Genomic DNA, 13,898 nt, shown 5'->3' with positions numbered 1-13,898 from the left:
CAAAGCCATCTGCTGTGTAGGAAGAGATTCCTTCTGAATCTTGAAAGATGTGATTCTGGTTTTTGGTTTTTCAGTGCACAGCAGCTGTTCTTACCTGGAGAAGGATTAGAGTTTAAATCAGGAGGAAGAGAAGCTGAAATAACTTTTTTTTTTTTTTGATGGTCAGTTAGCCCACTTTATGGGGCACTTGCAAAATATAATTTGCATGATACCCTGCATGAGAAAATCAAATTCCTAGAGTTTATCTGGAATGTGTTATTTATAATCCTTGGTGTTTGGGTTGATTTGTTTGGTGGTTGTTTTTCTTATCCTCCTTCTTTTTACTTTGAGAATTTCAGTTGAATTTTTTATGGACTCCGATCTCTTATTTTAAATGTCTCTCCTTGGTCAGCAACAAATCAAAAATATGTGTTTCAAAGCTGCTTGTTAATACAGATTAGAAGCTCCTTCTCTGACATTGTATCCTTGAGGGTCTAGATCTCTAAGGCCTTTTAAGGCAAAAAAGATGTCTGATAGCAAACCAGAATCCAAGGCTATGGAATTAATTTCCTGAGGTTTGTAAGGGTGTATGTTAATATGTAACAGTGATCTAAGTGAAGGGCTATTGCAGGGAAGAGCACCATCTTTGTGAGATAAAACTGTGTTTACTCTTGAATGATTTCACTGAATATCACCCAAATATAAGAGAAAATATTTTATTGTTATGAGCTGCCTTTTTATTCTGTTTGGGGTTTTTAATTTGTTCCTCTGGGATTTTCAATGTTTTAAAAGTTTTTTGCTATGATATAACTCAAGGTGAAATGCAAATGACCAGTTATGTAGAATTACCCTGTTTTGGAAGTTACTTGTTAGGAAGTTATAAGGAAGTTGTGTTTGGAAGGACTTGTTGATAGATTTTTTTTTGTATACTTAATCAATTCTGAATAACTTTTTTGATGAAAAGTCTTCTGTATAAAAAAGAGATTTGATCTAAGTGCAAATAAAATGTACATGTAAAAGTACTTTTATTACATTGCAATATAGACATTACTTGTATAAGGATTGTATATTATTCAGTGAAAAAATCTTTTTGTTACATGAGAGTTAATTCCACAGGTTCCTGGTATAGACAACATGGGAGATGTGGAGGATGAAAATGTGTATGGAGAGATCTCTCTCTTGCCAATGACTGTAATGATCCTAAACCATACTTTCAGGTGACAAAGCTTATATGAGTAACCTCAGTGCTTATGCTCAGTCAGAACCTGAAAATAAATTCTTAGTACCTCCATTGTAATTAAAATAATTTAAAAAGTAAATATAATGGAAGGACTTCCAAGTGGAAAACATGCCATTATTTTATCAACTTAATGGTATTATTTCAAAACATGACAGCTATATCTCCCACTAGAAACTGTTTATCTGCAAATTTTACTGCTGTTTCTTCTTTGTCCGCTTGGTCTCATGCTCTAGCTATGAAGCAAATTTTAGCATTTTTGCTGGGTCCAGTCAACCAAGATCATAATCTACATAAAGGCTGCATAAATTGTCCTAGCTATTTTGTGATACTGGACTACTTAACAGATATAAGTATGCTTGAACTTGCTGTGTCTCATTTTATTGTGACCAAAGGACAAAATACTAGTCCCAGCAAGCTTACAGTACTTTGGATCAGTCATGTGGTGTTTTTGAAATAAAGCTTAATTTGATGACAGCTTGATTTTTTTTAAACCGTGCAGTGGCCTGCCTCTGTAACACCTCTCCAGGCACAGAAATCAGCCACATTTTCTCATGTTGTTAGTGAATGCTTTTTTTGGTAGATGTCTGGCTTTTTTTTTTTTTTTTTTTTTTTTTTAACTCTAAGGAATGGAGACACTTTTTTTTAGTGACAGAGTCTTTTTTATCTAAAAGTTACAGTTATGAATAATCCTCTATCCAAATTCTTGGAATGAAATATATGGAACAACAATTTTCAAATAAATGCTTAAGAAAGGAAAAAAATAGATTTTTCATTTCTTGATCTCTAAGTATAACTAAGTACTCTTTTCAGTCTCCAAAAGTGGAATGAGTAGCATAAGGATATATGAAAAACAAGAAGAATCAATGAATGCACAGCTTGTCGGTACATCACTTGTATTAAGGAAAATTTTATCAAAATAATCCTCCCTCACTGTTGTCTATGAAGGTGTTCCTTCAGCTTGGAAGTGGCCAGTAATCTTGTTTTAATAGTGCTTCCTTTTCCTCCATAATTCTGGAATTCAGCTGCTCTCTAAGTAAATCTTCATTTTTAGCATGTGTTCCCCCAAACCTTTGAGATGACAACATTCTATCACTTCAATGCTTGACAAATAACAATCGTCTCTAGACATGGTTGTGTCATCTAGTTGTATCTCAGACCTACTCATATTTCCATCATCCAAGCACCCCATATTGCATCTTTAAGAGAGTCTGGTCAGATATAAAGTTAAAAAATTAAGTTGTGACCACTTTTTCAATGTTTGAGATTTTTCAAATTCCCTTATGGACTAGAAAAAGGGTGTGATCCGCCTTTATTTGTCATAAATTCAGCCAGCAGCAGAGCTTGTTAAGCTGAAAGGCCATTGTGAATGTCAAGGAAAAATGCTGGCATTTAAAAGCCAAACCTGCAGAATATACTAAAGTGTCACAAATGCAGTCATACTTTAAGTGTTCTTGATAAACTGCTTCGCTATTGCAGACTCATTTTTCAGTATACCCTGCAGCATTTGCAGATAATACCTCTTAACAGGTTATCAGTGTAATCCATAGGGAAACTAGGGCTTTGGAATTTGGACCACTACCCATATTGGCTCCTGATGCTTCTTTCAAATTTGCAGCTTGCTGGCAGTCACTAACAGCTAAACTCTTTTGGCATCCTCTGCTCCTGAAATTTATTTTCTCCTTCAGACTGTCTGCAGTTTTCCATGTGGTCTCCTGTAGCTTTCCAATTTCCTTTGCTGGAGCAGAAAATTTAGAGGAGGAAACAGCAGATACGCTCTTCAGTGCAACTTCTCACTCCTTCAAATGGTGGGTTTTGGACCTGCTGCATCACTGTGGTCCTGCTGGATTCTCATGAAATCAGTGTTGACCTGTGTCCCCATGCCCACCTTGTCCCTGCTCCCTTGTTGGGTGCTATGAGACAGGCTCTGGTTGGGAAGATCATGGCCCTGACAGACCCATGGCCAGTCCCTGCTCCTGGCTCCCTCCCACAGGGCAGATGCACCTCATGATACCCTGACATGGGAGCAGAAAATGTGTGGAGTACAGTTCCTCTGAGGTAGAGTCAGAAATATTTCATGGCAGCTTAAAGGTTAAATCCTTTCTTTTATCGTCACCCACTGGAGTGAGGTCCTGGTCTGTTTACTATCCCCCAATGTCCTATTGATGGAGACCTTCCCTGACAGAGGCAGGCAAAGACTCTTAAGGTAAACAAATTACCAAATTGTGGAGATACCCCTTTTTTTTTTCTTTTTCAGAGAAGCACAATAGCGCTACAAAGCCTGACTTGATTTTAAAACAGGAATCACATGAAGCACTCTATTTTCCAGACTATTTTTGAACTTAAAATTGCCTTTACAGAACATGTTCACTTTCCAAATGCAGCAGAAATGAATGAAGCAAGCACATTGTGTGTGCCCTATCTAAGGAGCCATTTCCATCTAGGATAAGCTCATCACACATTTCCCTACACATTTCTTAAGCATGTTCTTTAATTGCCTGGGGTCTTGGCATGGCATGTGTTTCTCAATTTGGAATAATAAAATAATTTAGGGTGAAAAAAACCTTTAAGATTATCAAGTCCAACACCTTTCCCAGCACTACCAAGTATACCACTAAACCCTGGCCCTAAGTGCGACATCTACACGTCTTTTAAATACCTGAGTTACCTGCTGGTAACTCAGCACTTCTCTGAGCAGTCAGTTCCAATGCTTGACAACGCTTTCTGTGAAAAAAATATTTCCAAACAGCCAATCTGAACTGTCCCTGAAACAACTTGAGGCCATTCCCTCATGTTCTGTCACTTGTTTTCTGGGAGAAGAGACCAATGCCCACTTCACTACAACCTCCCTTCAGGCAGGGAGAGATAAGGTCTTCCCTGACCTTTTCTTCTCCTTTACTCTGGACTAAACAACCCCAGTTCTCTTAGCTGCTCCAGACCCTTCACCACCTTATTTACTGTTTGGACACACTCCAGTACCTCAATGTCTTTCAAAATGAGACCTTCCAGTTAGCTGTTCCTCTCACAGATTAATGCTATCAGGCAGTGCCAGCCCTTCAGGATCCCTCTCTGGGGATCCCTCTGCAGGATCCTGTACAGTCCTGTCTTATAGAAAATTAGAAAAGTAAAAAAGAAAATGAGTCTGTATTAAATAATGCTTTCATTGCTCATTTTTTCTGACATCTTAGTGTGATTTGGGTTTAAAGGGTCTGGAGGTTATTTGATGATTTGGTGAAGCTACATAAAGAGGTCATCAGGAAATACCTGGAAACTGTTTCAAGATATGAGCTCTGGAGTCTTTGATCCTTCTCTTGACTCAGTGTATCAGCTGCCACACTTGATTTGTGATGGTGCCACACTTTATTTGTGATGAGTAGTCATAACAATTTCCCCATGGTGAGCTACTGCCGAGGAGAAATCATCACAGAGGATTGTGTCTTTGTGTGGGCACATGTATATGACAAAGTTGTCAGACGTATGCATACAGCTGCTTAGTGCACAGTAAAGATTTAAGAGCTGAATGCTCTGATGTTGGTCAGCACAGTTTGTACCACATAACTGTTCCCCAAAATGTGGACTTTATCAGAAAACTCACAAATACCAACTTGGTGGAAGAATGTGTTTTAAGTGCAATCAAAAGCTGGTCTGGGGATTTCTTTCTTTGTGGTTTTTGTTTTGTTTTTACAGTTATGGTAAGAATAATTAGTTCAGTACATATGATTTGTATAAATGTTTTTTATTTAGGGAAAATGAAGAAATTAGACTTTATTCTAAAAGAATGTAGTAAAGATAAATTAAAATAATGTTGTTGTGACTAGTCTCCTTCATGATTAATTATGTCTCATATTTTTACTCTGGACTTCTCTCCTAGGAAACTTTGCTTAGTAGTTGTATTTGTTATAAACTCCTGGCTCAGTACTATTCTTGAGCTTTTAAAGAGGCAACCTGATGCTTATAACAGTTTTAGTTACTAGTTTAGAATTAGATTACTGATTCAGGGAAGCACCCTAATGCTTTTTTCCCCTGAAGAGATTCTGCTTTTAATTTTTTATATAGTGAAGTTTTTAATAAGTTATGGTAAAAACTTTTGATGTTCTTACATAATATATATGCTTCCATATTCACGTCTTCTTCAATTCCGACCAAATCTTTCCCATTAAAGTGAGAATTATTGCTTTCTGTTTTCATAGAAATAGCTCCCCAAATAATAGTTGTGTGCATGGCATAACATATGGGAGATAAAGGATTATATTATCTGATAGTTAAAATGTATCTTTTTTTATTACAAGGAATGAAAGCAATACATTGTGTACCATGATTAATCTTTTCAATACAGGGCTAAGTAATAGGTTCCAGTCAGATCTAGTGATTATTTTAGGTGTTTGTAGCCTAACTAGGATGAGCATGGTCTTTTATTTTGTCAGGCTCTTGTAGGATGTTTATTTCTTTTGGTGTCCTTTGCTGTGGTGCATTTGGGATTGAAATGTTGCTTATAGCTGAACATCAGTGCCCACCACAAAGTCTTCCTTTTCCTTTTGTTTAAAATTTCAGGTGTAAACACCAATAGGAGATGCCTGCAAATGTGGTCAGAGTGCAGGTCTAGGGCTTGACGGCAGGAAGGTATCACCTGCAGGTAATGGGACGCAGACCTCATCAGCCACCAACTCTGACTAATGTCTGAGGAGTCATCAACCCATCAGTGGGAGCAACAGGAGTCTCCCACATCTCTTCCTTTCATCTCCTGCTCTTGCTGTGCCTCTCCAGAGGGCCAGTTTGACCAACTCAAACTATTCTATGGTTCACATATTTGATGTAGAAAATGCTAATGATTTTTGAGTCAGAACTGTGAAAGAAGAACCATGAACACAAGTGGTGTCCAGCTTACCAGATCCTTGCCTACAAATCTAGAGTGGTCTTTTCATCCTGTGAACAGGCCTACCCACAACTGGTTAATGAGCTGAACTGGTGATTAGCCTCTTGGTAATGTTGCTGAATTGCTCAGCAGAGGTGGATTTCACTCCATTCTAGCATATGGATATAACCAAAGTTTCTAGCTATTTGTTCAGGAAGAAATATTCAAAGTGCGACCTGACCCCTGGTTTTGAAATGTGTTACATTTTGATTTGTTTCCTATTTACACAGCGTCCCAATTACCAGCTGCTTGCAGGGTTGAGGAACACTAAGAATTATGCTAAGATGGTTTTTGAGCACTGCAGACTTCTTCCTCTATCAGCAGGGGGTCTTTGGGCCTTCCTAGGTTTTGATTGCAGATGATCTTTTATGTGTGGATTAAGTGGATGATCAAATTGCGCCTCCAGCATCTCTGCAGAGGTATGAGGGGCACAGAGGGGTTTGTGCTAGGCTCTCTATTCAAGGATGACTTTCATTTTTATAATCTGTGCAATTTTTTAAAATTATATTTTCACAACTTTTCTTTCTAGAGCATTCAGCCTTCAAGAGTCCTTTATGCCCTAATTAGCTTTATTGTTTATATTACTCTCATTCTCTAATTAGAGTAATCACATCATGAGGGAGTGGAAGCTCTTCTGCTTTTTCTCTAATTATTTTTGTTTTGTCAAGCCTGGCTGTTTCCTGCTGCTTATTCTTGTCCATATGTTTTTATTCTCTGCAAATTGTTGTCATGTACTAATTGTTTTTACTTTATCTGAAGACCTTTCCCTCTTTTACTGTCTTTGTCGTTCTTGGCCATCTGTTCAGTTCCGTAGATCCATTTAAAAGTGACACGACCTATACCAGCAAGTGGGGATAACAAAGTGTAAGAAGAAAGTGAAAATGATATCTAAGTGAAGGTGATGTCTTTAATTAGCGTTCTGGATTCTTCAGCTCAAGTTCTGCTACTTAAGCCACTGTCCACCTGATCTTTATACTCCTTTTCTTGTTGCCATTCCTGTGGTTGCTTTGCCCTTCAGCACTTTTTGCAAACTGGTTATTCACAGTAGTGGTGAAGAGCTGCTGAAGTGTGGATTGTTAGGGGATTTACATATGCCTGTGTACCATAAAGCAATGTTGGTGTCAACCCCCAACAATTAGAATTGGTGAGATAAGATCAGAACAGCATATATTATGTATCATTTGAAGCCTTTTTTCCTGTGAAATAAGTGACATTGCTGTGTTTAAAAGTAGAAACAGTAAGTGGTCTTTTCATAAATTTCATAAATATCATAAATTCATAAATTTCTGAACTCACACATTCAAGGTCCACCATCAGAATAGTTATAAAAATTGCCCCATTTGGATGCAGACTTTGAGTATAGTGGGATGTTGGGATTAGCCAGAAGTATATCAGCAATGCTTTGTGATCACACATTTAAAGTCCTGACAGTGTTCTTGCTATCCCTATGGATTCCATTTTGTAAAAGCTCTAGGTAGCCTTTTATATTGAAAGCCATGATGAGATTAGAAGAGTACTTCCTTCAAAATAACAGTCTAAGTTTGTCCACTTAGACTTCCTTCTGTGTGGATGATATTCTCCTGCTTAAAAAAGGAAGCACTTTGATAGCTACAGATTATGTAATCACCTCTTCAAGGATGAAATGTCAGTGCAGTGTGGTACCTGAATTGTAATCTACCCAACATTTGACATGAGGTACTGGGTAATTGAATCACTCTAATTCTTTCACCGTCTTCAATCGAGACTGAAAATATGTGACTTACAGCAGAGTTTGAATGAGCATTGCAGCCATTCAAGGCTGAAATAACCATATCCAAGTGCTCTGCATCTAGCACATCTTCTGACTGAAAACACTACTGAACAAAGGCCAAAGCAGTACCGGGAGGTTTTAATTTTACAAAGTCAAAGTTGAGGCACAGCTCTACAAATTGCAAGAAACTTCCCTGTCTTCCATCGTGTTGTAAAGTCAAATATGCAAATCCTTCTTTTTGAGCTGTCCTTATATTTAGAAGACTGAATAACTAGTCACTGTTGTGTATTTATTTAGAAGTCTATGATTTTATAATTTCTTTCCCCTCACAGTCCAGCAATAGTGGAAGAAATTTTTGGTTTCCTCTGAGTGGGTTTCCTCTGGATGTATTGAGATCTGCATTTTGACTGTATGTCTAGCGTATTTCTTTGAGACTTTCTGGTCTCAGAGAAGGCTACAGTTTTGAATGGAATAAATCTGAGTGCACCTGAATAATGTTGATTTTGATAGGAAATGTCTCTGAAAGAGCCTGGTCATGGGAAGATGTTCTAGAATGGCTCAATTATTTAGTCTCTGCCAGAAGTCTGCCCCAAAGCCAGACCTCTGTGGTTGTGATTGATTGTCTTCAGCTGCTTCTTAAGTTTGGGCATTTATACTTCATCAAAAAGCTCCTTCACAATGCTAAACTTCAATATGGCAAGAAGTAGCTTACACTGTTTAATTATCTGCAACACCAGGGCCAACATTTGACAGAAACCATTTGGAAGGGATTGTGCTGTAGAAATGAAGTATGTGTATTCAGATTTTCTTCCCTAATACCAAGAGTACCAAGGTTGCTGTAGAGATTTGATTTAGAGATTTGTAGATGGTGATCCATGTCTCAAATAACATTTATGGGAAATAAGTTTTTCTATTATCTCATATTTTATGAAGTATGCTAGTGTAAACTTACATGAATGAGTCCTCTGTGAGTATAAGGAAATAAATACCATGACTAGTTCAAACTTACTGAATGAAAACCCTAATTTAGGTCAACACCATTCTTAAAGAATATTTAACTAATTAGATGGACTTGTAAAAAAATATCTGTAGGTCTGTAGTGAATAACTTTACTGCAGACTTACTATTCTGTTTTTTTTTCTCCATCCAAAGATATCACTTCAATTTTTCAAAATTATTCAGCTCAAGATCAAAAAACACTGTTTTTACAGAGAAGACACCACTACTGAAGGTTTCCTCAGAGGAAGATGGGTAAGTTACTTTCATTTTTCTCAAAATATTCTTATCCTAAGTTCTCTTCTACTTAACTGCATGTGGTTCTTATATCCTAACACCAAACCTGCTGGGAAATAAAGTGAATAGCAGGGGCTGTAAGCAGGGAATTACTCTGGAGGATCTTGGTAGCAGAGAAGGGGCTGAAAAAAGGGAAGGATGTACAATGTGAGGTCAGGGTGATTAGAGAGCCCTAAGCATAAACAGGGGCAGGTTCTGTGCTCTTATTTTCTTCATGTGCTGTTACATAAAGTGCACTGAAAGACAGAGCAGAACCATAGGGAATGTCCTGATAATGGAGCTTACACACCAAATCCTGAAATACATCTGCCTGGTGTATCAGAGAACTGGTACTTTCAGGTGCACATAAATGTCATGGGGTCTTTGCTCTTGCTCCCCAGTCTACCCAGATGTGTCACCAAGGGGAGCTTGGTCTGTCCTGAATAAATCTCTTTCTATGAAATTTTCCATAAAAATCTCTCAGAGTGAATGTAAGGTTCTGCAAGGTCAGTTGCATCTACTACCTGTTGAAATAAAACACTGTTTTGTTTTATTATGTTTACTGAAAATGTGTGACAGGTTGCAGTGTATGGCTCTTCATAATCCAGATTTTACCACAGATGATGATTCATGGGACAACAGCTCTGCAGAATTTGAGCAAAGGTTTCAACTGGAAAGTGAAATGACAAGTTTTCCCAGATCTGCTTCTTCTGAGAAATATGAAATCTTGGACAACCTTCATGTCAAGTTCAATTTATCAAAAATGAGGTCTGAATTCAAACTTTTTTTTTTTAATTTCTGCATGCATTTGTTTTTATGCATAGATATCTAGAAAATTATTTGATGCAAATTAATAGAATAGGATTCCATATTTAGACTGCATCTAGTTTGAAATTAATTACAGACTCCGTAATGATCAATAGCCCCTTCTTCTAAGAAGAATCAATCATAGAACCTATTCTAAATTTGTAATTAAATACCTTCTATACTGCTTTTAACATTTCTTTGAAATAATTTTTTAAAAGCCCTGTGGTTGATTCCACATCATTTTTTTCTTCAGTGTTTTGTTGCTTCACTTTAATAAAAATATATGTGTAAAAGTTCTTCTGTAGTCATTAAGTAGCTTTTCACATATACACAAAGCAAAATATAACTGAGCATTTTTCCATCTTGGACAACATTAATACATTTCACTCTTTACCCCAAAGTAGTCTTTTACATCATTTAGGGCATGGAGGAAATTGAACCTGTCAATATATTAAAAGATTGCAATATGTAAAGAGCATAACTTCAAATTTTCTTGGGATATTTTTTGCTGGGTATTTAACTAGCAAAACCTTTAATCTTGGATACTAATTCCCTCTGTCCCTTCCAGTGGTTCAATGTTTTTTCTAGTTTGTTTTGACATCTGTAGATAGCTCTGCAGGGTTTTCATGGAGCTCAGCACTGCAGGTCCACATCTCCTTTTTGATCTGCTGTGCCTTTCCAGTGGAATGTCAGGGCATCTTTTCCCAATCTTTATGTTGTTTTAGCTCATCACTTCACAATTGTTTTCTTCTCATTGTGCATACGGTTTTGTGCTCTCCCACTCTGCTGCTGAATAAAGAGCAGGAGTCTTCCAATGACTGCAATTAATGCAATGTGAGCACATGCAAAGAAGTTTGGCAGGTGCTTTTCTTCACATTTGTGTTAGATTTCCCTGCTATTTGATGGAACAAAGTTATCAATTGTGAGTGTGAAATCCATTGTTGCCAGTACAGCATAGGTTTATAATCTGGGGAGGGGCAAGTTTTTCTGGCAGAAGTTCCCTTGAAATATTTTCACTGCTATAGTGCAAGGTGTACATATGGGATCAACTCCTTGGCTGTTGTAAATCAGCATAGCACTGCTGAAATAACAAATGATGCTAAACTGCCCAACACCATATCCAGATCAGATTAAAAATCATTTGGCTTAGAAGAGGGGGTGAAATTCTTCATAGATTTATGCTGCCTGCATTTCCAGCTGAAGTCAGATAGGATTGTACTGGAGGCATATATCAGCATAGGATTTGGCACAGGGCTTGTACTTGCATCACTGTGCCAGATTAGCACTGTAGGAAGAGACAGATTGCAAACCACGGGTGAGTCCAAGGCTGATCACGTCTAAAATGTAAGCTGTTAAAAATGCTGCTTCCCTAATACAAAATGTTGTGAAAACAAACAGACAGGAGGAATAAACCCTTCTAAATTCTATATTTATTAAAACCGTTTCCGAAACCTTGGTTTATTACACCTTGCCAGCTCCTTTGGATGAGTTTCTGTTATTTATAAACAAGTGGTTATTAATTTATAAATACTTAATTAACATTTTATTTCACTTGTGTCTTAAAATAGAGGGTTTTTAAATAACAACTTTATTATTATAAATTAAAAGTCCAAAGTGCAAACAAAAAATATAAAATACATAAAAATTAAACCAGTCTGGATTACAGTTTATTAATTCATAACATAATAAATTCTCAAAAATCCAGAAGGAAACTGTAATGTAAAAATGGGCAGAATTGACCAGCAGGATAGAGGATCTATGACTAAACTGTCACTAAATATTTTCCATAAATCCTGTAATACCAAAAGTCATTCTCAGTGATGAAGTCCTGATAATGGCTTGTGTCATCATTCCTTTCTTTTCATGCCTGTGTTACTTTCTTCCTCTCTCTGCCATTTTACTTTTCCATAGATCAAGGCTACTTGGAATTTCTGGAAGAAACCACCTAACTGGCTTCCTTCTCTTCTTCCTCTTCCTTCTCTAGATTTTTCACGCTGTGCAAAGTTTGGGTAAAGTTGTTACCATTTGTATTAAATAGGGGACTTTAGCCCCTTTGTACCAGTTTGTGGCAACACATATTTATTAGCTGCTGGTTTTTATTAGCTGCTATTTGGAAAATTCTAGAGGGGGGGAAACTTTGGAAAACAATGTTTTTGAAAAATGGGTCTATAGTAATTTCTGTTGCTTTTTGTCAATGAATTGATTTAGGGACTTTTTTCCACTGTGATTAAAAATTATTTCTAATATTCTTCAGACTATTCTGGTTTAATATTTTGTCCTGTAGCATCTGTCAATGCAGCTTTTCATTGCACTCTTTGTTTTTCAACTAATTAATTATCCTGGTAACTTGAAATGTTTTCCTTCATACTTGTCATCAGGTTTAAATCAAGCCCTGCATTTGTCATTCTGTCAGAGAAACATGGTTTGAATGTTTACTTAAAAAAAAAAATAAAAATATTGATGCTTTCAAAATGAAAATATGTAATGAGGTCAAACCTACATAAAGGCTTCTGTAAATTGAGGCATCAGTATAACATATTAATGGGCAGTCAGAAAATTTTTAGTTGAGTTGTCTTTTGAGTAAGATTAAAAAATGGTAATTTAAAATGTTAAATCTTAAGATTTCTTTCTCAAGACCATGCATTTTCAACACCTACATTTTAATTTGGAGTTGTTCTTGCCTAACCCACTCACTAGTAAGCTTGGACAATTCAGAATATTTTGTGGCATCTCATTTCTGGAACAGGGCATTCCTTCAATGGGCACAGGTTTGCCATGGGAAAAAAAATCAGTTTTGTTAGTAGATTTATGCTCATGAGGTATATTTGATTTTAAAAGATACTGTTAAACCCAGAAGATTCTTAAAGCTTGTTCTTGTCTTCAAACTGCATTTTCTAATACCTTCCAGGGTGTGTATTATAAGTCCAGTTTTGAGGAAGTCGCTGATGACACCATTTGTCTGTATAACAACCTGTGTTTTCAGCACAGCCGTGCCACCTCCCTGTGATAGCAATGCTCCTTTGCCTCCCTGGGAGAGACAAAATCAGCTGTGGGAGATTAGGGTCTGCCAGGGGCTGGCAGCAGTAGTGGACAAGTGGTTCCAGGATCCAGCACCAGCTCATTCTGCAGCCTTCCATTAGATTTTCCAAGGGGCAAATCCTCCTTCCTGTGCACTGAGATCCGTCTGGCAGCAGAGCTGGTGCAGGAGCTCTGATGGTCACCAAGGCTTCCCAAGCCCTTGTTGACCTTGCTTTGTGGTGTCTGTACTCTGATGTGATGTACTATCACCCATAAGTGCTTACCATGATGTTTCTGAAATGTCAGAGCTGTTAAGAGAATAGAAAAGGTTGTTCTTAAACTAGCCAATAGTAAATATGTGTTTCCCTGTGTTTCAGATGCTGTCTAAAATTCCTGAAAGTTTCAGGCCTCTTTATATTCGTAGTTGTCTGCTCTGTAAGTATTGAATTTGTAGTCTTCCCCCAACCCCCATTTCTTTAGAATTAATTCAAAATGAGAGATGATATTTTCTCTTAGCACACAGAAAATGTCTTGAGGCAAAAACTGACAGTACTGTGCAGGGCTTCATGCCTAATCATAATCCTATTTGGTGCACTAGTCACCTCTCAGGACAATGTGGGTGGGTAGCCTGTTGATTTGGAGGAAGAAGCAAAGCCCAAATTTGTAGGTCCCTTAAGGATGCTTGTTGAATTTAGGATGGATCTTTTGATCCTGACACCTGAGGAATGCTCACAGGGAAAGCTGTGCTTGGGAGGATGCTGCAGCAATGACAGCACTTCACAGTGTGGAAGGCAGAAGGTGATGGGAGGTTGGCATCTCCTTCAGGTGGCCAAAGTGCTGCCCTCTGCTAGCAAAATCTTCAAATTCAGCAAAATTTTAAACTGGAAGTCTGGAGAAAAATTTAAAAAAGTTGAAGTTTGTTT

At 37.4% G+C, this 13,898-nt stretch overlaps 1 protein-coding gene across 1 annotated transcript in view; it reads left to right on the top strand.

The window, feature by feature from the left end:
• The window catches only part of OCA2 (OCA2 melanosomal transmembrane protein), a 159,892-nt gene that overhangs the window by 11,244 nt on the left and 134,750 nt on the right, over positions 1-13,898 (top strand). The window contains 3 exon segments of the mRNA XM_041468525.1: positions 9,031-9,129; positions 9,730-9,918; positions 13,353-13,410. Coding sequence (XP_041324459.1) covers positions 9,031-9,129; positions 9,730-9,918; positions 13,353-13,410 — 346 coding nt within the window.

The sequence above is a fragment of the Pyrgilauda ruficollis genome, unplaced genomic scaffold, assembly GCF_017590135.1.
Source record: "Pyrgilauda ruficollis isolate IOZ18807 unplaced genomic scaffold, ASM1759013v1 scaffold22, whole genome shotgun sequence".
Classification (NCBI taxonomy): Eukaryota; Metazoa; Chordata; class Aves; order Passeriformes; family Passeridae; genus Pyrgilauda; species Pyrgilauda ruficollis.
The sequence above is the reverse complement of the archived record's forward strand: the minus strand, read 5'-3'. Positions and strand labels throughout refer to the sequence as shown.